General features: G+C 44.5%; 1 protein-coding gene across 1 annotated transcript; it reads right to left on the reverse strand.

The window, feature by feature from the left end:
* Positions 1-223: 223 nt before the first annotated feature.
* Positions 224-22,589, reverse strand: LOC117348890 (zinc finger protein 85-like). Its single transcript, XM_033921502.1, has 7 exons — positions 22,351-22,589; positions 20,328-20,454; positions 18,309-18,422; positions 18,071-18,184; positions 7,315-7,443; positions 5,983-6,093; positions 224-1,675 (listed from the first exon to the last, which is right to left on the reverse strand). Exons 1-7 carry the CDS (start codon positions 22,360-22,362, stop codon positions 843-845), a joined length of 1,440 nt encoding a protein of 479 aa, XP_033777393.1. The 5' UTR covers positions 22,363-22,589; the 3' UTR covers positions 224-842.
* Positions 22,590-26,416: the final 3,827 nt, after the last annotated feature.

The following is a 26,416-nucleotide window of genomic DNA, read 5'->3' on the forward strand; positions in this document are numbered from 1 at the left end:
TTCACTTTTCAAGTGTCCTTACCGGGGCTCCGTCGGTGACGTCACTCATATGTGAGAATATGCTGCCTGCTTGTCCTAGGATAATCTATCTTCTCCAGCTCCTCTAGCACCTGCTCCATCTTAATTTGAGATTGTAAACATCTAATATAAAAAGAGAATCTATAAGGAGTGAGATTTATCTAATAGAGCCATTAAGATAAAGAGAATGAGGGGAAAGCCAAAAGAGGAAAAGGGCAAATCCTTAGAATTTATGATTTCACCGCTGTAGACAGGTATCCCAAAACACAATTATAGCATCTAGAAACAAAACAATGAATTTAAGTACAAACATCAGAAAATACTCATTATGTAAGACTTTGTACAGACAAAAATGTAAGTATGAGAAACAGTAAAAAGCAGCAGAGGCACATAGTAAGCAATAACCAGTCTGTCTCACAGTCAGAGGGAAATCTTTCCACCATGATGAGATGTAAACTCCTCTGCATCTGTGCAACAGGAACATACTGCAGAAAATACTTCTGCCTTTCTGTTCTTACCTGCAGGATTCTCTCAATAATGGGTATTGCTGAACAAAACTGTATTCAGTTGATTTATGTGATTATCAAGAGATGGTTCTTTGATGCAGATTATGGCTTTGTTAACTTTACTGATCAGTTTTTAACTTGGGTGTCAGATTTAGCTCTAGTGCTTAAATGACCAGCAACTTTTCATCCTAAGCAATGTGCAGCTAATTTGTAGTTTTATTTTTCCCAGCTTGCTGAGATAGGCAAAGGCCTTATGCAGTGGGTTCACCTTGTAAAGAAATTCAACAAGACTTGGAATGAGAACTTTGCTCTCTCATCCTAGGGAATGCACAAGTATTCACCAGCTTCACTGATGAATTTTATATCGTGATCATCAGATCCCTTTTCTTCTGTGTGAATCTTTTTATGGCGTCGCATGCTGCTTATATAAAGAAAACTGGCATCACATTCAGAACATTTATATGGTTTTTCTCCCATGTGGACTTTTTCATGGCTTCGCATGTTGTCCATATGACGAAAACATTTAAAACATACAGGACATTTGAAAGGTTTCTCTCTTGGTGGAAGTATATGGGTCATTTCGTGATCTCTCAGGTGGCCTTTACGACGAAAACATTTAGTGCATTGAGAACATCTGAAAGGTTTCTCTCTAGTGTGGATAATTTCATGCTGTTGCAAATGGCCTTTCCGCCAGAAACATTTCTCACATTCAGAACATTTGAATGGTTTCTGTCCTTCATGAAATTTCTGATGTATTGTAAGCTGTGATCGATATGTAAAACATTTTTCACAATCACCACACTTAAAAGGCTTGTTTTGTCGATGAAGTTTTTTATGTTCCCTGAGACCTGCTTTCCTACTAAATCTTTTCTCACATTCAGGACACTGAAATGATTTCTCTTCTTCAGTTAATTTCTCAGTTTGCACAAGATTTTGACGACGATTGGGATTTCTTGCTTCTGCACTGTATGTGCTGGGTCTCTCTTCTTTTTGGGCTTTATTTTTCACTCTGTGTAGTGTTACCCTACTGATACTTCCTTCACAGTCAGCTGAAAGATCCACGCAGTCTTTGCTGGGGTTTATGGATTTCCCTCCCTTTCGCTGTTGTCTAATCACTTTCTGCCTCTTACTGCTGTTCCAGAATTCATCATCTGTTAGATAAATATGAAAATCTGTTCAATATTCATACAGTTACTGAGAAGTATATATAAAGAACCATCCACATATGATTATTTATAAAAATATTTGCATGACTAAGGCTCTATATGACCTATAACAGAAAGTGGAATGCATATGAAGGCCACAGAGGAAAAGAATGTCAGATCTCATCCTGCTGGTTCTGTGCATCAACCTGTACTTGCAGTCTCTGCAGTGTTTCCCTTCACTCTGGGCCTGATTTTCAAAAGAAATTATTCAAAGAACTCCCAGTTACGATCTGGATATTTGCCTTAGCTATGGTTATATGCTGATAATTCAGTGGCAATACCTAGATAGTCTGTAATAATATTCATCTGTGCTATCTTGATCAGGGCCGGCCTTAAGCAAGGACAATGAGGTGGCTGCACAGGACCCCTTGTTCCACCAGCAAATGTGGTTCTGCACCTATGGCCTGGCAGTCAGCGGTGCCTTCTGTGGATCGCCACTGTTCTGGTCCCCCTTCCATATATGCACAAAACCTGAGCATGTACAGGAGAGCAGCCCTTCCCTACACATCCTCAGTTTCAACCTATCAGTCCTACGCAAAGGGGAGGAAGGTGGTCTGCCATGGTGAGAGAGACTGTCAGTTGTGGGGAGTGGGACCACCAAACTGTTCCATACAGAGATTCAGTCCTGGCCTTGGCACTATCCAGATAACGCTAGGGCAAGAACAGTGGCACAGTAAAGGCAGAACCGGGAGTTAAACCGATTAATAGCAATATTCAGTTTACAAATCATATAACTATCCATATAAAATAAGGACAGTAAAAAGGCTCTCTAAACTTTACCCAGTTAACTATCCTGACAGACGCACCGGTCACCACTGAACCTAGATATTCTGTGCTGGCTATCAATGCTGAATATTCAGATTTATAACCCCTGTGGTAGTAGGATAACGATTCTATAAGAGGGAGCCTCCTTGTAAGAGCCCTGATATAGCGTGGGGAGAACCTGTTCTAGAGCAGCATCTAGACACCAAGGTTCCATTATTTAAAAAATATTTTAAATCAGGCATCTATGCACCTTACAATTAGGCAGCTGAAGTTGTCAGCTTTGTATAGTTTAGAGTTTAATGTTTAATATGAACTTATAAAACACCCTTCACTTACCCAGGGATCTCAAAGTCCCTCCTTGAGGGCGGCAATCCAGGCGGGTTTTCAGGATTTCCCCAATGAATATACATTGAAAGCAGTGCATGCACATAAATCTCATGCATGTTCATTGGGGAAATCCTGAAAACCCGACTGGTTTGCCACCCTCAAGGAGGGACTTTGAGATCCCTGGCTTAAATCATCAAGGTGGTGCACATAATATCAGAAAGGAAAAGAACTACAATTCAACAGGAAAGCAGGAAAAAAAATTCAACAGTTACCATATTTAGTACTCCTACTATTCACTAGCCTAGTGATTCACTGAAAATGCTTGGCAAAATATATGGGTCTTTATAAGCGATCTAAATTTTGTATAAGAAAGTTCTGTGCATATTTCTACTGGGAGGGCCTCCTGCCACAATTGTTTGGGGCTTTTTTTTCCTTTTTAATGGCACAGATGTTGTGCACATGCACAATATTTGCCCCATTTAAAAAAAAAAAGAAAAAAAAAAAAAGGTTGAGCTCTCCCCCAGAAGAAAAATAAAGAGAGGCAGGAGAGATGCCCACTCCCTCTTGCTGCCGCTGCAACCCCCCTGCTGAGCTGAACTGACCCCCCCTTACTAGGATCCCCCCCTCCCCTCTTCTTCCCCCTCCCCACCCTTAGAAAAAAACTCAGCAGGAGGGATTTCCCACTCCCTCCTGCCACCACAAATCCACCTGCCAAACCAACCCACCCCCTCACCTCTGCTACTCCCCATGCTGGAAAAAAAATTAAAATAAAAAATAATCAGCAAGAGGGAGGGATGCCCACTCTCTCCTGCCTCAGCTCTCCCCACCCCCTGATCTCTGATCTTTTTGGCTCTTTTATGTAGCTTGCAGCTGTTTTAATTTCCAGTCACCTCATTCATTTGGTTCAGGTGCATCGCCTATCATTTTTTTTTGACTCATGCACCACCAGAAAACTTCTCCTGGCAGCACTTCCCGAAGATGAAAGACATGCAGGGGATGCCCTTTCCGTGTAGGCATGAGGGAGAAAAGGGAACAATGTGTTTTATCCATGTTGGACATCAGAGCTGGGACCCTGCCCGCGGATCGGGGTGGTGGGGGGGAGGGGACAAGCCCCTAGCCATGGTATTGCACGCGCCCGGTTCTGCTGCCCTTGTCGGAGGAGAAAGGGGAACTCGTTCCTGGCACCGACTTCAGCGCAGGAATACAAGAAGCGGCTTCGGAGCGCCCCTGCTCTCCTCACCCATCATGGACAGGAGAAAGAAAAAAGTTGACTCTGCCAGCACTTTCAAACGGCGCACAAAAAGTCACCTTGCTTTGGAAGGAAACGAGCCGCTCCACTTCTGCCACCGATGCTCCACGCCTCCACTCCAGCCCAGCAACTCCTGGACCACAGGTGGGGGGTGTAAATCGTTATATTTGCTCCATAAGACATACCCACTTTTCTACCCCCTTTTGGGATGAAGTTAAGAGGTGATAGGCTCGGGAGTAATCTAAGGAAAATACTTTTTTACAGAAAGGGTGGTAGAAGCGTGGAACAGTCTCCCGGAAGAGGTGGTGGAAACAGAGACTGTGTCTGAATTCAAGAGGGCCTGGGATAGGCAGGTGGGATCTGCATATCCCAGACTTTCTTGAATTCAGACACAGTCTCTGTCTACACCACCTCTTCTGGAAGGCTGTTCCACACATCTACCACTCTTTCTGTAAAAAAGTATTTCCTTAGATTATTCCGGAGCCTATCACCTCTTAACTTCATCATATGCCCTCTCATTCCAGAGCTTCCTTTCAAATGAAAGATTTGACTCATGCGCATTTACGCCATGTAGGTATTTAAATGTCTCCATCATATCTCCCCTCTCCTCCAAAGTATACGGATTGAGATCTTTAAGTCTGTCCCCATATGCCTTAATAGAATTAGGGGGAAATTCTATAATGGGATGGGCTTAATACTGATTCTATAATGGCATTTAGGTGCACCTAAGTTGGTATAGAATACTAGCAAACAGGCTTTGGCGCAACAAATTAGGCATGATCATTTACACCAGTCAATGGTTGCTGTTCAGTGGGCACACCTTGGACTAATGGACTACTGCAACATACTATACCTCCCCTGCCCAGCAACCATGATAAAACAATTACAAACAATACAAAATACAGCCCTAAGACTCATCTACTCATTGAAAAAATATGACCACATCACAGAGGCATACTACGACTCACACTGGCTTCCCAATTCAAGCAAGAGTACACTTCAAATTCTATTGCCTACTTATGTGTGTATTTATAAGATCATATTAATTTTTTGATACACTTGTTGTAATATGCAAAACTGAATAAAGAAATTTAAAAAAAACAAAAAACAAATTCTATTGCCTACTATTCAAAGTTATTAACGGAGACAGCCCAACCTACTAGAACAACTGACTAATTCAATCCACCTCAACCAGACGCAGGAGAACCCACTCACTATTCACACATCCACCAACCAAGAATGTCAAACGAAGAAAACTATATGACAACCTAATAGCCACCAGAGCAGCAAAACTAGACAGACAAATCACTAATGTGCTGTCTTCGACCACAGACTACAAAACCTTCAAAAAAGAAACAAACTCTACTCTTCAAAAAATACATAAAACCTATTTAACACGACCAATTCCTTCCCAAGCTCCATCTACCACACTCTCTACCCCTTATCAAATCTAAAATGTTCAAATTACCCAACATGTATTTTCATTAAGTTCTCGACAATTCTTATGTAATCCCTTATATATCTTGTAACTTTGTATCAACTCTTATGTAATCCGTCTTGAACTGCAAGGTAATGGCAGAATAGAAATCAGTAATGTAATGTACCCAACTAACAGTATTCTTTAAGTTCTACATGGGGTTTGGTGACCCACCAAAGCCCCATCCACAAATACACCCCCCCTTGCAGGCACCAATTGACAATAGCACATAGTGCTCATAGGCCTGGCCATGATGATTTTTGGTACCAATAATGCATGGAAGTGGTGTGTATTTCTAGGCATCTGTTTATAGAAATGCCCTGTAAGTAATAATTTAACTGAGGCCTAGTAATACAATTCATCCTGTATGTGTACATTTAGAGATATTTCACAGTGCGCAGCAGGGATTTTAATATAGAGGGATTTTATGCTCACCATCGTTGATATCAGTATCCTCCTCTTCATCATCCAGCTGGTGTTCCCGAACTTGAAAATCTTCTACTTTCAGGATCTCTACTGTGCCATGTGGATCATAATCTGGGCTGCCTATCAGAAAAATGAAAACCAATCTCTCTAATTTTTTATGTTCAAATATATTTTATTGAGCTCAACAAGAAAATCAAGCAAATGCACAAAAGAAACTGCAAACAAGCTCAAATTTTTGTTTTACAAAATCCCACACACAACTCCCCCCCCCCCTCAGGATCTCTCTAGTTTTTAAACCAGGAAATCCAAGATGGCCACTGCGGCAGCATTTTGGCACCAAAGAATGGCTCAAAAACACCTAAACTAAAAGTAAAACTATCTCAGAAAACAGGAATTTAGAGGTGGGGATCCCAAAGGATACATAGTAACATAGTAAATTATGGCAGATAAAGACCTGAACGGTCCATCCACTCTGCCCATTAGTTATACCCATTAAAAATACATGATTAAATTAACTTGTCTCTTCTTGGATATTTCTTGTTCTGTGGCAGAAACCTTCAAAATCAGGTCTTTCAGACCCCCCCCCCCCCCCGATCGAAGAAGTAGCTGGAAGAATCCCTGCCTCACGAAGCCAGTCCTCCAAACACCAAGATCTTTGAGCCGTCAATCCTGCTGAACTGTGCACACAAAGGGGGAGGGGAAACAAAGAAATTGTAGCAGGTACACTGGCCTGCTGAGTCCCCTGTGGTTGCCTAACAGCCTGCGCTCAAGCCCTTGCAATTTGGTAAGCGAGCTAAGCTACTAGAGATACAGACAGATCCCGAGCTCCAACAATAGATTCTGCAGGCTGGCCAAACAGATCCCCAAGGGATTAACCTGCCGGCTGCTTCTTCTCCATGCAGGCAGAGCTGTCCCCTCACTGGGGACCTCTGGTGCACCGATAGCCACAAAAAAATATGAAAAATACAAAAAATAAGGTAATACACAGAGCAGATCAGAAAGATACCTTTTGGCTCACATGTAGAAGAAAAAACTGAAGGGGGCAGCAGAGCCCTCTGGAGTAGGAGTTGAAAACCTGCGAGAATGGGGAGAAAACCTGCAAGCACGGGGAGAAAACCCTACTGTCCAGAATGACATACCTAATGCACTAGAATAAGGGTTAGAAGTAGAGTCTTGATTATAATGCCCAAGTTTCAATATGCCTGTCCAAAGAAGATACGTTTCCTTTGGGTGCAATGTCTCTAAATGGGCTAGTTTGTGCATACCATGATAGTAATGAACCTCACTACAAAGAGGGGAGTTTGGATTGTCCCATCGCCAAGTTTAACCAAGCTACATCACCTGCTTCCTGTAGTTCCTCACATTCATCCGAGATGGACAGGTCTTCTCTTTCCTCAGGTTCCTGGGGCTCAGTCTTGAATCTCCGTTCCTTAAATCTGATTAAAATGTCAGGTTTGACATTGGGGCAGCCTAGTATGGGAAAAGATAGTTATGTTTAGGAAAGCTGTCCCAGAGCTGTATTACCAGTGCAAATGATCTCACTACTGTGCTGTTTATATAAGACCTGTCAACACTACAGAGCTATGAAGGGTGCAAATTCATTCTACTTGTATTTTGGTCATTCTAATACTGGGGTGGGCAGGTCTTTTCCTCAAGAATCACAAACTGCTACTATGTTCCAAAAATTTCCACCATCCAGCTACCACACCTTAGAAATTGGATTTTGCTTGGCACCAAATTCTAACTTTTTGGATTTTATGAGGCAAGATGGGAAATATCCTCAGCTCTCCACTAGAAGGCTTCCAATACCAAATTATTAGCAGAAAAGAGAGAAGGAAGAAACAGTGGCAGCAAGAAAAGGAACTTCTGAGTGCTGAAGAAATGCTGAATCTGAAATACAATGAACAACCAGGCAGACTGAATGCATAACCTTGTCACTTATTTAATCGGCCACATGTACAATTCTCATTTTATATTTACATTGAGGCTTCATTCCTATTTATATAATTAGCCTGGCCAGTTATGTATTGCATATCAGCACTTAACCAACTACCAAGTGCCAACTTCAACCCTGAACACCCCCAAAATAGCCAGTTTTCAAGTATGGCATTAATTTCTAAAAAGCTGTCAGATGTACGCAGTACATTACATTAACTATGTAAGAGATGATCCCTGCTTGACAGAGCTTACAATCTAATCAGACAAACAGGACAACTGGAGTAGAGAATTACAGAGGGAGTGACAAAAAAAAAGATATTATGTACTTTCTCTGGTAAGCTCTTTTCCAGTAGATAGGTGAGACATTTAGACATTAGGGTTATTTCTCTTTAGTCACATGGTTGCAGAAGGAATCCACTCTGGATTTTTCACTCTGCCTTTATAGTACTTCAATGATCAGTTTAACACCCTAAAATCCCTGCCCTGCAGCAAAAACCCTGCTCTCTGCCGCCCCTCCCCGCAGTGCGAGCCTGTGGTTTTAAACCCACGGGTTTAAAGTGGGGCTGCAATGTGGGGAAGGGTGGCAGAGAGCAGGAGAGTAGGGGCAGCACGGACTTCGGTCTCCTTTTAAAACATGCAGAATATGCAGAGATTGGTCCCCCCTCCCGAGTTTAGATGGACGTAAGTAGTTAAAACATGGACTTGTGAAAGTTTCTTCCAGCTTGCGCGGAGAGCATGCGCAGACCATCTATAGGCAAAGAAGATGGTCTGCGAATGTGTCTGGATCGCTCTTCAGTGATCTGTGTGGTCGGTTTGGGGCATCCCTCCGAGTGTAATAATTTGCATGAGGACACGTCGTGAATCAGCCCCCCAACCATGGATCAGATCCGAAGGCTTAATGAATCTAGCCTTAAGTTCTCACCTTCCTATTCGAGGGACTTAAAACTACTTACTATAGAAATCAAATCAAATCAAATATGAGGCTCCTTATCAAAACTTTTAAAGGGCTCCCTCTGAATGAACAAATTACACTATGGAATAATACCCTAAGTACAATGCTAGACCATGTTGCTCCTCTGACACTTCTCCCTTCAGGTCAAATGAAACACTCGGAGCCATGGTTTGGACCTGAGTTGAGACTACTTAAATGATACTTAAGACATGTAGAACAACAACGGTGCCATAAAAGAACTACTGCTTCACTTAATTTCTATTCAATACACAAAAAATAAATATTTCTATAAATACATTTCTAAAGCAAAGAATACTTCTGCCCTGTATTCCATTTTTAAGATCTTACAACAGTAACTCAACACTAGGAACGACATTCTTCCATCCCACACAGGATCTTGCAACATCATTTTCAAACAAAATTACAACCCTGAACACTTCACTCTCCTAGTAATAGTACTTCATTATGTGCTGCTAAAAGACAAAACATTACACTGACTAGTATGCTCTCTAGTTTTAAAACTGCATCCCTTACAGAATTAAGTACAATAGTTTTGAGCATGAAACATTCTTCAACACATGATCCAATTGCAGCACAATTGCTAAAATGCTTCTTTTCAATACAGAGGAGGCCACTGGCAGCGCTGGAGAATCGCTGCTGCGCCAGCACCCTCCTTGTAGTTTGAAGTGAGGGGGGTCTTTGGAACCTGGTGAGGAGCTGCAAGCCACACAAGGGGCTCCCATGGGCTGCCACTGGCTCGCTGACCTTGCAATGAAGAACAGTGCTCTAAGGAGTTAATATTTAGAAGAGTCTAACCAGGCAGGAGAGTCTCCTGTCCAGTTAAATCCCACCAAGCTGGCCATCCACCAAATATTCAGTGGTACTTGACCACTCCACTAACCAGCCTCTCCCTATATCATTAAGTTAAAGAGCATTCAGCAGGACTTGAAAAGGTTCAAAGAAGAGTGATCAAGATGATAAAGAGGATATAACTCTTCAGTTTGCAAAAGAGATAGCTGAAGGGAGATATGATTGAGGTCTACAAAATCCTGAGTGGAGTAGAACAGGTACAAGTGGATCGATTTTTTGCTCCGTCAAAAATTACAAAGACTAGGGGACACTCAATGAAGTTACAGGGAAATATTTTTAAAACCAATAGGAGGAATTTTTTTTCACTCTGAGAATAGTTAAGCTCTGGCATTGCCAGAGGTTGTGGCAAGAGTGGATAGCATAGCTGGTTTTAAGAAAGGTTTGGACAATTTCCTGGAGGAAATTTCCAGTCTTGTTATTGAGCAAGACAGGGGGAAGCCATTGCTTGCCCTGGATCAGTAGCATGGAATTTTGCTACTCCTTGGGTTTTGGCCAGGTACTGGAGACCTGGATTGGCCACCGTGAGAAAGGGCTACTGGGCTTGATGGACCATTGGTCTGACCCAGTAAGATTATTCTTATGTTCTTATGTACCGACATAGGCTGAATATTCCCCCCTAAGTTTCTATGCTACAGAAATGTGAACTCTTTTTCCAATAGAAATGGAATGAGCCATATTTTGGGGACATTCATTTCGATGGAGTCCTTGGTCTGATTCAGCCCATTTTAAAACTCACTAGGCCTGATATACAGCAGTGGGGAGTCTCTTAAATGCATTCCCTACCCCTTGTATCTCTTCTAGTTGTCAATGGCAGCAAACGGGATCTCTCTCTCTAATGCTCACGCTGGCCTCAGCCCTCCCTCTGATATCACTTCCTGTTTGCAGGAGAGAAGTGTGAGCATTTAAAATCTATAGTAGTAAATGTGATATTCTGAAAATCTATTTGAATACTAAGGAGGAAAAGTCAATTAAAAAAGCTTTCCTCTTTAAAAGGGCCACTCAGAAAATAATGTACAGTACAGATCTCCTTTTGTAACAGTCCAACCATAAATCTTTTGTAATCCGCCTTGAACCGCAAGGTATTGGCGGAATAGAAATTTCTCATGTAATGTAATGTACTTGGGCATAAATATTACCAGTGATCTGGAACCCTTGGGTTTATGTAATTATAGGCCTTTGGTATAAATTTAATCTGTCTTATATTCAGCCCAGGCTGGACTGACACCAGATAGTTAATGCTGGGGCATATGTGGCTCCTGGCATTGAAATATCCAGGTCTCAGTTGTCATCCAAAGGTTAACTGAGTGCCGGCTGATATTCAGACCAGCATCCAGTTAGAACTGGATAAAGTTAGAAGGAGAAATTAGGTTCTTACCTGCTAATTTACTTTCTTTTAGCTTCTCCAGACCAGTAGAGGTTAATCTTTACGAATGGGTATATATCCAATCATGACCAGCAGGTGGAGACTGAAAACAAAACTGTGGGACAGTATATAATATACTCCCTTCTCTATTTACATCAGTCTGCTGAATAGCCAAGCAGAACTAAGAACTGGAAAACAGAAAGAAAACAATACTCCGAACAGGAGTAACAAATAACATACCCAAATGCTGTTGGAAAATGCAGAGGAGAAATACCAGAAGGAAAATGTCCCCACAGCTCGCCAGCTAAGCCAGCCGAACCACAGCCGCTGTTCTTTAATTCTCCCCGGCCCTAGAAAAATACTAGAACCCGCAGCAAAAAACAAAAACTGCCCGCGAAACAGCCCCAAGCACCACAGGGTGGGGACCTCTACTGGTCTGGAGAAGCTAAAAGAAAGTAAATTAGCAGGTAAGAACCTAATTTCTCCTTCTTTAGCACTCTCCAGACCAGTAGAGGTTAATCTTTACGAATGGGACGTACCAAAGCAGTCCCTCACACGGGCGGGACCCCCGAAGGGCCGACACCAGAACACACACACCGAACACTGCGTCCTGACGCGCCAGAACATCTACCTGAAAGAGTCTGACAAAGGAAAACAAGGAAGACCAAACCGCAGCCGTACAAATGTCCACTGGAGGCACGAGCGACGACTCAGCCCAAGAAGCCGCCTGACCCCGAGTAGAATGAGCTTTGAGAAACTCCGGAACGGGCTGCTGCCCCAGAAGAGAAGCGGAAGCAAAAGTCTCCTTGATCTAGCATGCAATAGTAGCCCTAGAAGCGCCAGCCCCCCTAAGAGGACCAGTCAGAAGGACAAAGAGATGATTTTATTTCCTGATCTCCTGGGTCCGGTGCACATAAGAGCGAAGGACCCGACCAACATCCAACATGCTCAGCTGACTTTGCTCAGAAGAGCCCTCCCAACTACCCAAGACCGGGAGGACCACAGATTGATTGACACGAAAAGGAAAAAACTACTATTGGCAGAAAAGGAAGGAACAGGCCTCAAGACAACCTGCTCCCTAGAAAACTCCAAGAAGGGAGCCCTACAAGAGAAAGCATGTAGCTCAGAAACACGCCTAGCGGAAGAAATGTCCACCAAAAAGACCGTCTTCAGAAGAAGGTCCTTCAAAGAGCAGCCGCCCAACGGTTCGAAGGGCGGGTGCATCAGAATAGAGAGAACCAGACTGAGATTCCAAGAGGGAATAGAGGACCGCACGGGAGGCCTGAGCACCTTGGCCGCCCGCAAAAAGCGAATCACATCAGGAATGGCTGTCAAACGCTGACCCGTCACAAACCCCCGAAAGGCTGACAAGGCCACAAGCTGAACCCGGAGAGAAGCCGAAGCCAGGCCTCTATCCATGCCATCTTGCAAGAACTCTAAGAAGTTAGGCACAGAAACGCGAAGAGAGACCACTCCCCGTACCTGGCACCACCCCTCAAAGAAGTGCCAAATCCACACAGAAGCCTGAGAGGTAGAAAGCCTCCAGGACCCCAAGAGTGTAGAAATCACCCTATCTGAATACCCCTTCTTACCAAGGCGACCCCTTTCAAAAGCCAAGCCGTAAGACAGAAGGGAGACGGGTCGAACATGGGAATGGGACCCTGCGCCAGAAGGTCGTCCAAGGGAGGCAGAGGAAGAGGATCCGCCACCAGAGTGTCACCAGATCTGCGTATCACGGATGTCGAGGCCAATCTGGAGCCACCAGAACCCCCAGACCCGGATGGCGAACAATGCGGAGAAGAACTCTGCCCACTAATGGCCACGGAGGGAACCTGCACAACAGCCCCTCTGTTGGCCATGGTTGAACCAGAGCATCCAGACCTTCGGCCAGTCCATCCCTGCGACGACTGAAGAAGCGGAACACATTGGCCTTGCCACTCGAGGCCGACAGGTCCATCAGGGACTGACCCCAAGCCGGCATTATCAACTGAAGAGCCACAGGGCTGAGACACCACTCTCTGTGATCTAAGATGTGACTGAGGAAGTTCGCCTGAACAACCTCTACCCCGGCCATGTGAGAGGCCGAGAGGTCCAGAAGGCGTGACTCCGCCCCAAAGCATGAGCCGAGCCGCCTCCTCCGCCACCTGAGCGCTCTTGGTGCCTCAACGATTGACATAAGCCACCGCTGTGGCATTGTCAGACCGGACTCTGACCGACTTGCCCCTCAAGCGGGAGCGGAAGGCTAATAGCGCCAGAGGGACGGCTCTGGTCTCCAACATGTTGATTGACCAGGATGCCTCCTCCATGGACCAGGTGCCCCTAGACACTGAGCCCCCCCAACCGAGGAGATTGGCATCCGAGAGAAGCACCGTCCACTGCGATAGGTCCAGACTCATCCTCTGGACCAGATGAGAGGTCTGGAGCCACCAAAGAAGACTGCAGCGCGTCAAGCCTCACAGAGGGACAGGGACCTCCAAACTGAGCCACTGGGGTGACCATCTATGGAGCCGAGCATACTGAAGAGACATGTGGGCCCACCACACAACATCCAGGAACGCTGCCATCGACCCCAAGACTTGGAGGAAATCCTGCGCCCGAGGACACCGGGACGCCAAAAGAAGGCGAATCTGAGATTGCAATTTGCTTACCCGGGCCTCTGGAAGGAAGACCTTCCCCAAGGAGGTGTCGAACAGAACTCCAAGGTACTCCAGATACTGAGCGGGGACCAACCGACTCTTGGAAAGGTTGACCACCCAGCCCAGTGACCGGAGAAACTCAACCACCCGAGCCGTAACTCGGGCGCTCTCCTGCAACGACTTCGCCCGAAACAACCAGTCATCCCAGAAGGGGTGCACCAGAATGCCCTCTGACTGCAATGCCACCGTGACGACCACCATCAACTTGGCGAACGTCCGGGGAGTCGTGGCCAGGCCCAAGGGAAGCACCCAGAACTGATAGTGCAGACCCAATATCGCCAAGCAAAGAAAGAGCTGAGGAGCGGCCCGAATGGAAACAGGCAAGTAGGCCTCCGCCAGAGCGAGAGAAGTCAGGAACTCCCCCGGCTGAACCGCCAGAAGGACAGACTGCAGTGTGTCCATGCGAATAAAAGGGAATTCTGAGAGTCCTGTTGACCTCAGTTTAAACCAAGGATGGGCCGAAAGGTCCCCTCCCTTTAGGGCCCCATAAAGGAAATGGCGTACCAGCTGATACCGCACTCCTGAGGGGACACTGGACAACTGCTTAGAGATCTAGCAAGCGCTGAAGGGTCTGGCGAAAAGCTAGCGACTCCCATGCCACCTGACATGGAAAGGCTAGATATGATCCGGCAGAGAGCGGATAAAATTCAAGTACATAACCGTCCCGCACCACCACCAGGACCCACTGATCGGACGTGATCTTGGCCCACTTTGGAAACAAGTTGCGAAGCCGGGCACCCCCGGGAACCAAAGGGGGTGCCGGCAAAGAGACATCGTGCAGGACGGGCAGCAGGGGAACCAGGGGGGAAACTCCCAGCCCCCCGACGGGCCCCCTGAAAAAGACTGCATGCGCTAAGCCAACCGACCCCGGGGAAAAACCGGAAGCCTGGAAAGAAGCAGTCCCATGCCCCAGGCAAAACTTGCGAAATTCCCGCAGACGCCCCCGGGCAATGCCAACCCAAGAAGCCGGGCGGGCACGGTCCTCAGGCAGACGGGGCACCTCCGGGTCCGTCAGAGTCTGAACCACCGGATCTAAGTCCTCTCTAAACAAAAAACAACCCCCGAAAGGGAAATTTTGGGAAGTTCAATTTTGGATGCGGCAACCGCCGACCAAGCGCGAAGCCACAAGGTACAGCGTGCGGCCACCAAAAAACCCAGACTTAGCAGCACCAAGTCACAAAGAACAACCGAGAGGAACGAGGCAGTCATCTCAAACTTCACCACCTCCAGATCCACTAAGGACCAGTCATCAGACTCACGATCCAGGACATGCTCAGACCACCGAAACACGGTGCGAGCCACCAGCCCCACACAAATAGCTGCCAGGACCCCCAAGGCAGAGACATCAAAATTATACTTAAGAAGTGTCTCTAACGTACGCTCCTCAGAGACCCTAAGAGCAGATCCGTCCATAACAGGCACGGTATGCCGCTTAGGAAGTGCCGAGACCACCGCGTCCCCCATTGGCGTAATTAAGGTAGCCCTATCCCCCTCCGGGATGGGATATCCATGAGCCAAGGCGCACACCAAACGAAACGGCGCCCGTAGGCCACTGCACCAACACAAAATCCCGAAAATCCTGAAGCACAGGAAAAGAGCGGGAAACAGGACAGACCCCTTGAAGCAGAGGGGCCCCCATACGCGGGGTCTCCGGTGGCGCAACTTCGAAAATGCAGCACCAAGGAGACCTGCTACATCAGGTCTAAAAGCTCATCCCTCTGAATAAAAAGCGCACCACGGATGCATCTGCTCTGGAAGACGGGAAAACCGCCGCCCCGCTGCCAGCGGGCGTCCCCTCTAGAGGATCCTGGAAGCCCGCCAAAGCAGCCAGGTCCTCAACCATGCCAACACGCTCCTCCGACCACCAATTCGCAATCCAAGCCCCCCCGCGGGCGCTTGGATGAGGAAGAGGGGACGCCAAACGAAAAGAGGGAGGCAAGCCATAGGGGGCGCGGAGGGAAAACCACCCCCGAAACCCCCCAGGTGCACGTGGGACCCCCAATTGTCTGCACAAAGAAAGAAATTAAATTGGGGACAAAAAACCCCTGGGGGTCCCCAGGGACTCCCTGCCCCAGCAGGGGTCCCTGCTGAAACCTGCCCCTGTGTTTGCAATACAGGGGGAAGGTCACCTGAGGTTGCAGACAAAATGGAGGGGCCAGACAGAGAAAATGGCGAAGTTCCCGCTAAAAATGCTCCCTCCATGGCCTGTAGCAGCTGAGAAGGCTGAACAGTCCCAGCCGCTAAAACAGGCAAGTCGGCATCAGCTGTCAAAAAATCAGCTGAGAGGGAATCCTTCAGCGAATCCCTCTGTGGGCGGTTGGGGAAGACCGGGCTTCCCCACTGCTCCCAGCCGACTCGCTAGGCACCATCGGCGGGGAGCTCTGGGCGCCTGCAGCCGCTGCCGACGGAGCTCCACCACCTCACCGACCCAAACCGCCGAGTTCAGGCCGGCCGCGAGTGCCTCGCGGCTGGACCTAATTGTGTCCCACTCCCCCGGAGAAGGGCACAATTGCTCCATACGCGACCTAGCTAGAAAAAAAGTGCCGGTTAGATGAAAAAATACAGTAAAATACAGTTTTCTTAAAGGGAAACACCCTTCAGACCGGCACTACCTCAGGATTTTTTTTTTTTTTTTTACAGAACAGACTCCACAGGCTCTCGAAGCAATATGCCTTGCTTGATTTAGGGGGCAAGGCTTACTGCTGAGGCTCCTCTAAAAAAATGTGGGGAGGTGGAGGAAGTGGGGGGAGGGACCCCGCTCGAGACCCGCTGGGTTTGACACCCCCGAGGTCGGACGGACCCCCAAACAGGGCCCGCCCAAGCTCTGTCCGGCCAAAAACAGGGACTAGAAACCCCCTAAACAAATTCCAACAGCCCTCCCAAGGGAGATGGGTACAGATCACTCAACACCTGCTGGAGACTGAAAGAAGACTGATGTAAATAGAGAAGGGAGTATATTATATACTGTCCCACAGTTTTGTTTTCAGTCTCCACCTGCTGGTCATGATTGGATATATACCCATTCGTAAAGATTAACCTCTACTGGTCTGGAGAGTGCTAAAGAACAGAGTTTACCAAAATATCCCCCCCTCCCCGTACATGCCTACTATGGGTCATATAGAAGTATGTAGCTTCTTTGCACCCTGCATCCTTTTATGTGCATAATCCCTGGATAAAAATGTCTTTACATGTGAAAAGCCTTTATAAAATTATATCCAAAATATGTTGCTGTATAATTCATCAACAATGAAAATCTTAAGTATGCCTCTCTTAGTAGCGTTATGTCTTCTTGGCTTAATCAAGCCATATCATGGCCAAACATGATCCTCTTCTCCCCTACCAGCAACAATGAAGAAGCCTCTGTATCCCAACTAGCCCTTTCAACCATAGAGATACTAAAAATATGCAGAATTCCAGGATGAAGAGATTTGCCATTCTGCCTTTCAGCCTCATCCCCTAAGCTCCCCCCCCCCCCACCTTCATCAGGTATCTCCCTTTGCCTCACAGGCATCCTGCTCCATTCAAGATAGGGACACAGTCACTGGGAGCCAGCAGTAAGGGGTCCTTGGACTAAGCAGAGGTAAAAAAATTAATGGCCTTGGCGCACCCATACACAGGTTTTTCCCATGTGTTAGAGCTAAATGTCAAATATCTGCTAATAATGACAAGCTTTTATTGATATTAACAGGAGTTGCCATCCAACAAATAACACATAATTGGAAGGACTGTAAAAGACTGAATTATTGTTTTTGTTGGTCTTCAGTTTGTCATGTGTATAAAATGGAAAGAGCGTTGGCTGTTCAAAAAGGTTATTATAATAAATTTAAGGATGTGTGGGGACCTTTATTAAATTATAGTAATGAATAAGTTACACTTTTCCCAATCTTAATACACATGTGGATTTGAGGGGGGGGGATTTCTTGTTTTTCCATTAAGAATATATAGATGATTGTCGTAAGATATTATTTTCATGTGGTATATATTAGTTGTATATGAATTTGGGAGGGGATGGGGGTTAAATCTTCTTGGTGTATGATATTGAAAATTTTTCAAGTGATGTTGTATTATATTTGGTTGATATTTACTATACACTTGATGTAAGTTTAAAAATGAATAAAGAAATTATATATATATATATATATATAAAAAGCCATTTACTGCAGCAGTGAAATGGCCAATTAGGTGCTTTTTTTTTTTTTACCAAGCTACTGCTAATGTCCTAAATGGTGGTTGGTATCTGCCCCTAGAAAAGATGGCCAGGAGGAAATGTATACTCACCTGTTACAGGAGGGTGAGTGTCCTCAGTCATCTCTGACTCAGAAGGATCCATGAAGGAGTCATCGTCCTCTTGTTTGATATTTAGTGTGAACATAGATGTTGCAATTGGAAGGCCTGTTACCAGAAAACAAATACATCTAAAAGGAAATATTTGGAAATGGATTTCAAGTTCTTAAATATTTCATATTAATGATCCATCCCCAGTGGAAATCCCTTGAAAAGCAAAACATTTCCTCACCCATGGTGGAATCTTTCAAGTTTTCATCTCCCTCCAACTCACAGTGCTGAGTGAAACATTTGTCCTCTTCCTTTTTAATCTTAAATATAACATCAGGATTAACAATTGAATAACCTGTTAATAAAAAAAGCAAACTGTAAAAGTGTACAGCATATAGCTTTAGCCGAGTATCTGCTTGAACAAATTTAGTGAGAAAGTTGCAGTCTGACACATGATTAATTTTAATTTAATCTTTATTTATTTATTTATATACCACTTATATCCTAAGTGGTTTACATTCAGATAAAGAGATTATGTCCTTACCTTGATAATATCTTTTCCAATAGATAACTGCTTGTCTAGAATGACACCTATCTCCCCCCATTGCCACGAGTCATATGCAAAAGGAATTCACTTCGGATTTTTTCTGTGTCCCTCCTACTTCACTGGGAGCTCTACTGCAAACAAGAGCTCCATCGGAATTATGTAAAGCAGGGAGAAAACCAGGAAATTTCCCAAACAAAACAACTGTTCTGCTCAAACACAAGAACACTTGAACACTCCAAGAACAAGTAACACTCAACAGAAGCATCAAAGGAGCTAAAACATATTTTACAGTATTCTTCAAGGACCAAAGAGCCAACTGGCATCCAAGATACAACTTGGAGAAGCATAACAGAATGAGACAATAGGCAGGTGCAGGAAGGACAGGGCAGGAGTCTAGAATGACACACCTATCTACTGGAAAAGAGACGAGTAAGGACATAATCTCTTTTTCCCAGTGTCATCCTAGACACATGGGATGTATAAAAGCAGTCCCAGAAATCTATGGCAGGCTGACTGCGCTGGCCCACAACACAGAGGAACCAAAGGCAGAGTAGTTACTTGCCAAAACAACCACCCTGTAAAACTTTACAAATGTGTGTAGAGAGGATCATATCGCTGCTCTACAAATTTCCTCTGGAGAGATTGCCCTAGCTTCTGCTCACAACGAAGCTATACATCTAGTCGAATGCACCTTAACAGAAACAGGAGACTGTTTCCCAGATAATGTAGGCTGATGAACTGGCCTTAATGATCCAAAATGGCTACTGCCAGTAAAATTAAGCCAAAAATAGCTCATGGGAACTTTCTTGAAACTCAAAAATCTCAAAAAACTAATACAATGAAGCAGAGCTAATCTGAACACACCTTCTCAGTTCTCTTACAGAAAGAAAAACTGAACAGGGAGCTATACTCCACCAGCGAAGAGGAGGAGTTGAAAAATATGAGCGACATCCTTCTTCAAAGTTCATGACAAAAGGACAACAGCTTTAGTACAGAATCCTTTGACTTTGCAACAGAATTACACATTAAATATTAGTCCTCAGTTGGGAATTAGAGAAGTAAATCCTCCCTGCTGTTCTCCTGTATCAGTTTTTGTTGTATATAAAACAGAGAAACTTCAGTTGATCTTGTATAAAGCCTCCAGCTTAACATATAATTTCTTTGTTACAGATCACAGCAGCATTTTGGGAATGGCATCAGCTGCTAGGACCAGAATTATAGGTGTCCATAAAACCTACCTCTGTGGATGTTTCCTACCTGTCAAAACATTAACACCCACAATACAATCCAGCCAATATTCGGGAATATTTAACTGGCCAGAAATAGCAATGACTGGTTAAATAGTGCTTACCTAGTTACATGCAAATATTCAGTGTAAGATAACCGGTTATTTCCGCTGAATATTTGTAGTTAGCAGCTAAAATTTTAACCAGCTATATTGCGTGATAACCAGCAATTTTCAGCGCTCAACAGCTACGTTTAGCAGCCAAATCAGACCACTTAAAGAGGTCCTATCTTTGGCCACTATAAACTTAACCAGTCAGAGCAGAATATTAACTTAGCCAGTTAACCTTTTAGCAGCCAAAAAAATCCCTAGATATTCAGTGCCAGTCACTTGTGCCCACCATGGGGGTTATCTGGGCAGCCTCCCACAGCCTGAATATCAGTGCCACTATGTTTCTGGGTGTTAGATTTAAAAAAAGACATATTTACCTTGTAACATCAGGAAGTTGTGAATCTCCTTGATGACTTTCTTGTACAGCTCCTTCTGCCACTCTCCAAGAATGTCCCACTCTGCCTTCCAGAAATAAGCAGCGACATCACTGAATGTGACCGATGCCTGGAATAGCAAGCAGGACACCCTCAGCTCTACTCCCTCCAGTTTCATTATAAAGTTTATATGATTCATGTCTGTGCCCCTTCCAAACCCCGGAGATGTATAGTTCCCCAGTATATCTGTGGACAACCAGCAAGACAGCAGGAAAGTAGAGAGAACTGGTATAAGAATGGGGGAGGGAAGAGACAGCGTGAGAGAATGAATAAATTGATATTATTGCTATTACACAAACATGATTTACTCAGTCCTGTGAATGAGATGTGCTCCATACCAGGAGTAATTTCTTTGGGAAGAACAAAGGTGGCAGAAAAAGAGGAGCAATAGCTCTTTATTCTTTCCAACCCAAGAAAACATAATATAAGATAATAAAATACATTAAAAAAAAACACTCACAGTGAAACAAAACCAAAAATCACAAAATTCATTGGAAAAGTCTTGTCTTGTCTTTTCTCTTCAACATCAAACATTTAAACTTATCTGGGCCCCCATCAGTCAGTCAATATTATTATGTTAATGTGTGAATTGCCTGAACAAAGACCATTTTTTTTCAGTTGTTCTAAAAAGGCAAAATTTATCCAGCCTGCACATTCCATCGGGATATTGGATACGATTTAATTCAAGTAGGCATTACTTAAATTGTAGATGTATAACCAGCATGTTACTGTTCATAATTGCTTTGCTCGTTTTGTTGTCAACTGCACTGTTTGTACTGAATCTATCTGTTGTGAACCGCCTAGAACTCCCTGGGTATGGCGGTATACAAAATAAAAATTATTATTATTTACTGTATTGCCAGCATCACTTTAGCTTAAAACCTCTTTCCAAAGATTTAAAGCTGCACTGTAAACTTACTTATTTTAAGAAGCTTTTGGTGGTAGAGTTGGGGCTCATATTCAAAAAAGATAAAGACATCCAATAGACGTTTTTCTGGTTGAAAATGCCCTGCCATGGATACTCAGGGTAGAATTTCTGCCAGTTATCTCTCTATGACTAATAAGAGTCTGTGTGACTAAATTATTCTTATAATGATAGAAAGAAATAATAAAAGGTAGGCATTGGTAGGAAAAGAATGGACAATAAGATAATATTATAATTGCTCCTTGAATATTGTGTACTAGTCTCTACCTCTCTTTAAAAATATATATAAATGAATTAGAAAAGGTATAGAGGGCGATGAAAATGATAGAGGATCAAACGACCAAGGCTGTTCCAAGTGGTGCAGGCACACAGGATTGAGAGGCACAAAAACTGTTTCCCCTGTCCATTGTTTCTCTGGGGGCAGTAGGGAGAATGTCCCACAGGGACCAATACTGGATGGGGACACCTCTGGGAAGGACTCCCTTCTGAGGAAAGACTAATGTGAATCAAGCTTATTTTTTCCAAATGTATATTCATGATATTGCGACACCTCAAAAATTTTAATAAAACTTGAAAACTTCAAACTTGAATTTGGGGCTAATGAAGCTAATAAGAAGTAGATGTAAAACAAATGAAAGGAAATAGTTCTGCCAGTTCACATAGCAGAGTTTTGTTGTTTTTTTTAAGTTTGGACAAGTTCCTAAAAGTCCACAAACCCTTTAAGATGGAGTTGACTAAAATTCACAGCTTATTCCTGTGCTGAGCACTTGGACTCTCTTGACATCCTGCCAGGTACTTGTGGCCTGGATTGGCCAGAGCTGTGGGCCTAATGCAGGCTGACCACAGAAGCAGCAGCTAACCTTTAACTCCTCCTGGCATTTAAAAGAACGACCCTTCGGCACTTTGGGGGGGCATTGCCTGGGGTTGAAGGGAGCAGCGCGCGAGCCCCGGACGCCCTCGCGCAGCCAACGGCAGTTTAGTCCACGCGCGAGGACGCAGACGGCAAAGTTGGAGGAGCGGCGCAGGAAGCGTTTCTCTCACCTGATCAGACATTTCCCCCTCGGAGCTGTGCGGCTGCTGCAACGGATTCAGGCTGGCCTGGGGCTCGGACAAAGCGCCTCGCGGATCAGGAGCCGACGCTCGCAGGGTCTGGCGCTCCCGGGAGGGCAGAAAGTTTCTGCTTTTCTTCTCGGCTCTCGGCTGTCCTGCGGACACTGGAGGAAGAGAAAGCGGAGCTGCGCATGCGCGAAGCTCCCGAGCCGAGGTTAGGCGAGGAAAATCCCACCTCCTTAAGGTGGCTCTGGAGAGACGCCTCACGCCTCACAGCGGCCTTCTTTGGCAGCCTCCATGCCTTTCTCATGCGCTCTGGCAAGATTCACATTTCAAATCGGACATTCTAAATCACCAAATAGAAAATAAAATGCTTTGTTCTACCTTTTGTTGTCTGGTCATCTGTTAACTCGGTTTTACAGGGTCTCCTGCCCATTTGCTTTTCTTCTTTCTCTGTGCTCTCACCATCCATCTCTACCTTTCCTTCCACTGCCATATCCAACATTTATTTCCCACTCTCTCTCTCCCTCTGCCTTGTGCCCTGGGTCAAACCTGCGATTGAATGAACCATAGAGGAGTGTCTGCATCAAATAAAAATGTCCAGCAAAATTGTTTCAGTGTGAATTATTATTTCTTTATTTTCTGGCTTATACTTTGGTGAAATGAAAACAAAACACAAACTTGGTCTGGTGGTTACACAGCCTGTTAGCCCAACTAGGCTTCCACAGTTTTACAGTACCACACTGGCAATTTTCCACAAAACACATGCTTTCAGCAAGCTCTGCTAGTCTTTATCACAAAACAAAAAAAAAAAACTTTCAATATCAAAAACCAGGAACCAACTGGGACTGCTTAGCCCGGTTCTCTCACAGTACTCCTGTGCTTCGTATAATATCAGAAGTAGTACTTCCCACTGAGATAGATGACAGGAGCCTATGGGAGACTTTTACAGGTTGTGAGACCTATTCCTACATTTTTCTGAAGCTGCTAAAGTCACGTGCTTGTATAAACTGGTTTCAGTTCAGATGCTGAGATGCTAATGTGTGGCATGTGAGTGTGTACATTTCTTGCTGTGAAGAGTTTCTCAAGGACACTAGCCAGTGCTGGGAAGACGAAGGAAAGGAAAAGGCAAGTCAGCAAAAACATTCCATCCGGGAACCTAAGAATTGATAACGTGATGCTGTACCCGTGTGAAGAATGGAAACTTCAAGAAGAAGAAAGTTCTAGAAGCTATGCCTGTCTAGGGCCCTCCAGGGAAGAATGGAGGCATGGACTAGTAGAGGGAGTTAGATAGGCATTTGGTTTATCCAATAGGGTGATACATATTCCCAGCCAGGGGAAGGTCTTTCTAGAAAGAGATACTTTCTGTATAAAACCCACATGCTCTAGCAGAGTCTCTTTAGAGAGACCGCGCCATGCTTACAGATGCCGGCACTGTTTGTATGAGATTTTTTCTCTCCATTGTATATATCCAAACTGATTTATTTCTGATTTGACAAATGCTGCTATAATACTAATTACTTGAATTAAAAGGTATTTGTTTTGGAATATACAATGTAATATTTTTGGTTTTTATTTTTATATTTGGGTTTTTTTCCTCCATCACATCGGACACTCCCAGTGAAGAAAAGTTAGCAGCCTTTTATTTCACCACTCTACTGTCCCTCTAATTTAATTAGAAGCAGTGAGACTTCACTCTTCTAGTATCAGGGTTTGTGAGGCAATTCCATCTTAGCCAAAACAACATATGCTTTTCCCAAGCTTTTACTCAACAAGTATGTCTTCAGACAAACAGGAATTCTCAGGTTCCATTTCATAATCAATTTGTACACATCTCTTCTGGCATTTCTACATCAAAAGTATTGTTACAAGTTTCAGTCCTGTGATTTTCTCCCTGGTTCCTGGGGGAAATGCTGCTTTCTGGCTTCTGTATCCTGGTCTACAACGATTTGCCTCTTGCCAAGGGTTCAGGCAGGCTCAAGGATTGTGATTGCCCCCATTGCCTAGAGACCACACTCTTCTCTCCAACCCTGTGCTGATTGTCTCCAGGCTTTCCTGTGTTTTTCTGGTTCTTTGTTGTTGTTTTTTTTGTTTTGGTTTTAAATTCTTTATTTATACACTTTCAAATAAATCCACAAGAATCCACTTGTTACAGAAAACAGAGTATATAAAGCAAATATGGTTATCATTTCAAAGTAGGTTCTTTGTTAATGAGCCTGGATAGCTTCCCTGCTGCCCCCAAAAGAGCTAATTGCAGGAGCTAATCCCTTTGTGGGTTTTGCTATCCCTGGCCTGGTGCCTGCTGGTACTTTTAGATCTTTGGTTTTACATTCTCTACACTAGAACTAGGCAAGTATAATCGGGTCAATTTTGGGCTGCCTTTCACTTGGGATAAATTCTGCAGGGGAGTTTCCCTAACTTGTCTGCTTCTAGCAGGTTTAAGGGTAGTTTTGGAGCACTGCACATTTTCTTCCAGCATGACAGGGCTGTCACAGCATTTGGGCTTTAGTGCATTTGGAGCAGGAGAATTGTTATTGTGGCTTTTTAAAAGGATCCTAAGTGCTGAATATTGCTCTTAAAGATGTGGAGGGGCATTTTCGATAAGACCTCTAAGTCTGAGATTGGATGTTTTAAGCAAAACATCCACAAAGCAGAAAAAATGTCCATTTTTAAAACTGCCAGACATCTATCTTTTATTTTTGTAAATGACCTAGGTATAAGTTTTGGTCCTTAAGATGTCTTTTTTTACCATTTTCAAAAATAAAAATGTTCAAAAGCAAGTTTTGTAGACGTGCCTAACTACCTTGTCTGATCACAGTAGAGGAATCCCCATCAGCTGAGCCAGTTTGGGGGATTACTGCCGGCTAAGCTGATGAGAATTTCCCTTGCCAGGTCAGCTGAGTTTCAGAGCTCTACAGCCCTCCCCCTGACATCCCAGGACCCCTCCCCCCATTTCTGGACCCCCAACATCCCCCCCATATCCCTCAACATTTCTGGATCCCTCCCACATCCCCTTCCAAAGACAAATCGTCAGTAGGGAAGCCCACTCCCTCATGCCTACAGGGCCATGTGCCAAGAACAATGGGCCTTCCCTCTCCCAAATGCATCTGGGGATGCAGTGGAAGGGACTTAAGACCATGATTGACTCAAAATGGGTCTGGTTGAATTTTTACCACTGTATTTTTTATCATTGTACACTTTTCATTGAATTTTATTGTTTTTATATGTCAATGTATAATAAATTATCTCCAGAACATCTGTATCCAGTTTTTTGTTTTCATCGGTGGATTGTTTTCACTGTGGATCATTCGGTCTCCCCATTTTTCTTTATTGTGCAACAAGTTATTTATGACATCCTGCTGAATTATTTGGCAAAATAGCAGGAGCTTATCTAACCTTTTCTTGAATCCCTGGAGGGTGCTTTCCCCTATAACAACCTCCAGAAGAGCGTTCCAGATTCCTATCACTTTCTGGGTGAAGAAGAACTTCCTTAAGTTTGTACGGAATCTATCACCTTTTAACTTTAGAGTGCCCTCTCATTCTCTCCACCTTGGAGAGGGTGAACAATCTGTCTTTCTCTACTAAGCCTATTCCCTTCAATATCTTGAATGTTTTGATCATGTCCCTTCTCAGTCTCCTCTTTTCAGAGGAGAAGAGGCCCAGTTTCTCTAGCCTCTCATTGTACAGCAACTCCTCCAGTCCCTTAACCACGTTTGTTGCTCTTCTCTGGACCCTTGCAAGTCGTACTATGTCCTTTTTCATGTACGGCGACCAGTGCTGGACGCAGTATTCCAGGTGGGAGTGCACCACGGCCCGGTATAGCAGCATGATAACTTTTTCTGATCTGTTTGAGATCCCTTTCTTAATCATTCCGAGCATTCTGTTTGCCCTTTTTGCCGCCGCTGCACATTGATTTGAGCCTGGTTAACAGGTTCTCAGTCTGCTGCTCCAACCACTAAGACCAGGAGACGGCAACCTGCGGTTTGTGAGCCATATGCAGCTCTTCTTGCATGTGGCAACGGCTCTCCAGCCCCAACTCCCTGCCAATCCCTCCCCC

Source organism: Geotrypetes seraphini, chromosome 15, assembly GCF_902459505.1.
Source record: "Geotrypetes seraphini chromosome 15, aGeoSer1.1, whole genome shotgun sequence".
Taxonomy (NCBI): Eukaryota; Metazoa; Chordata; class Amphibia; order Gymnophiona; family Dermophiidae; genus Geotrypetes; species Geotrypetes seraphini.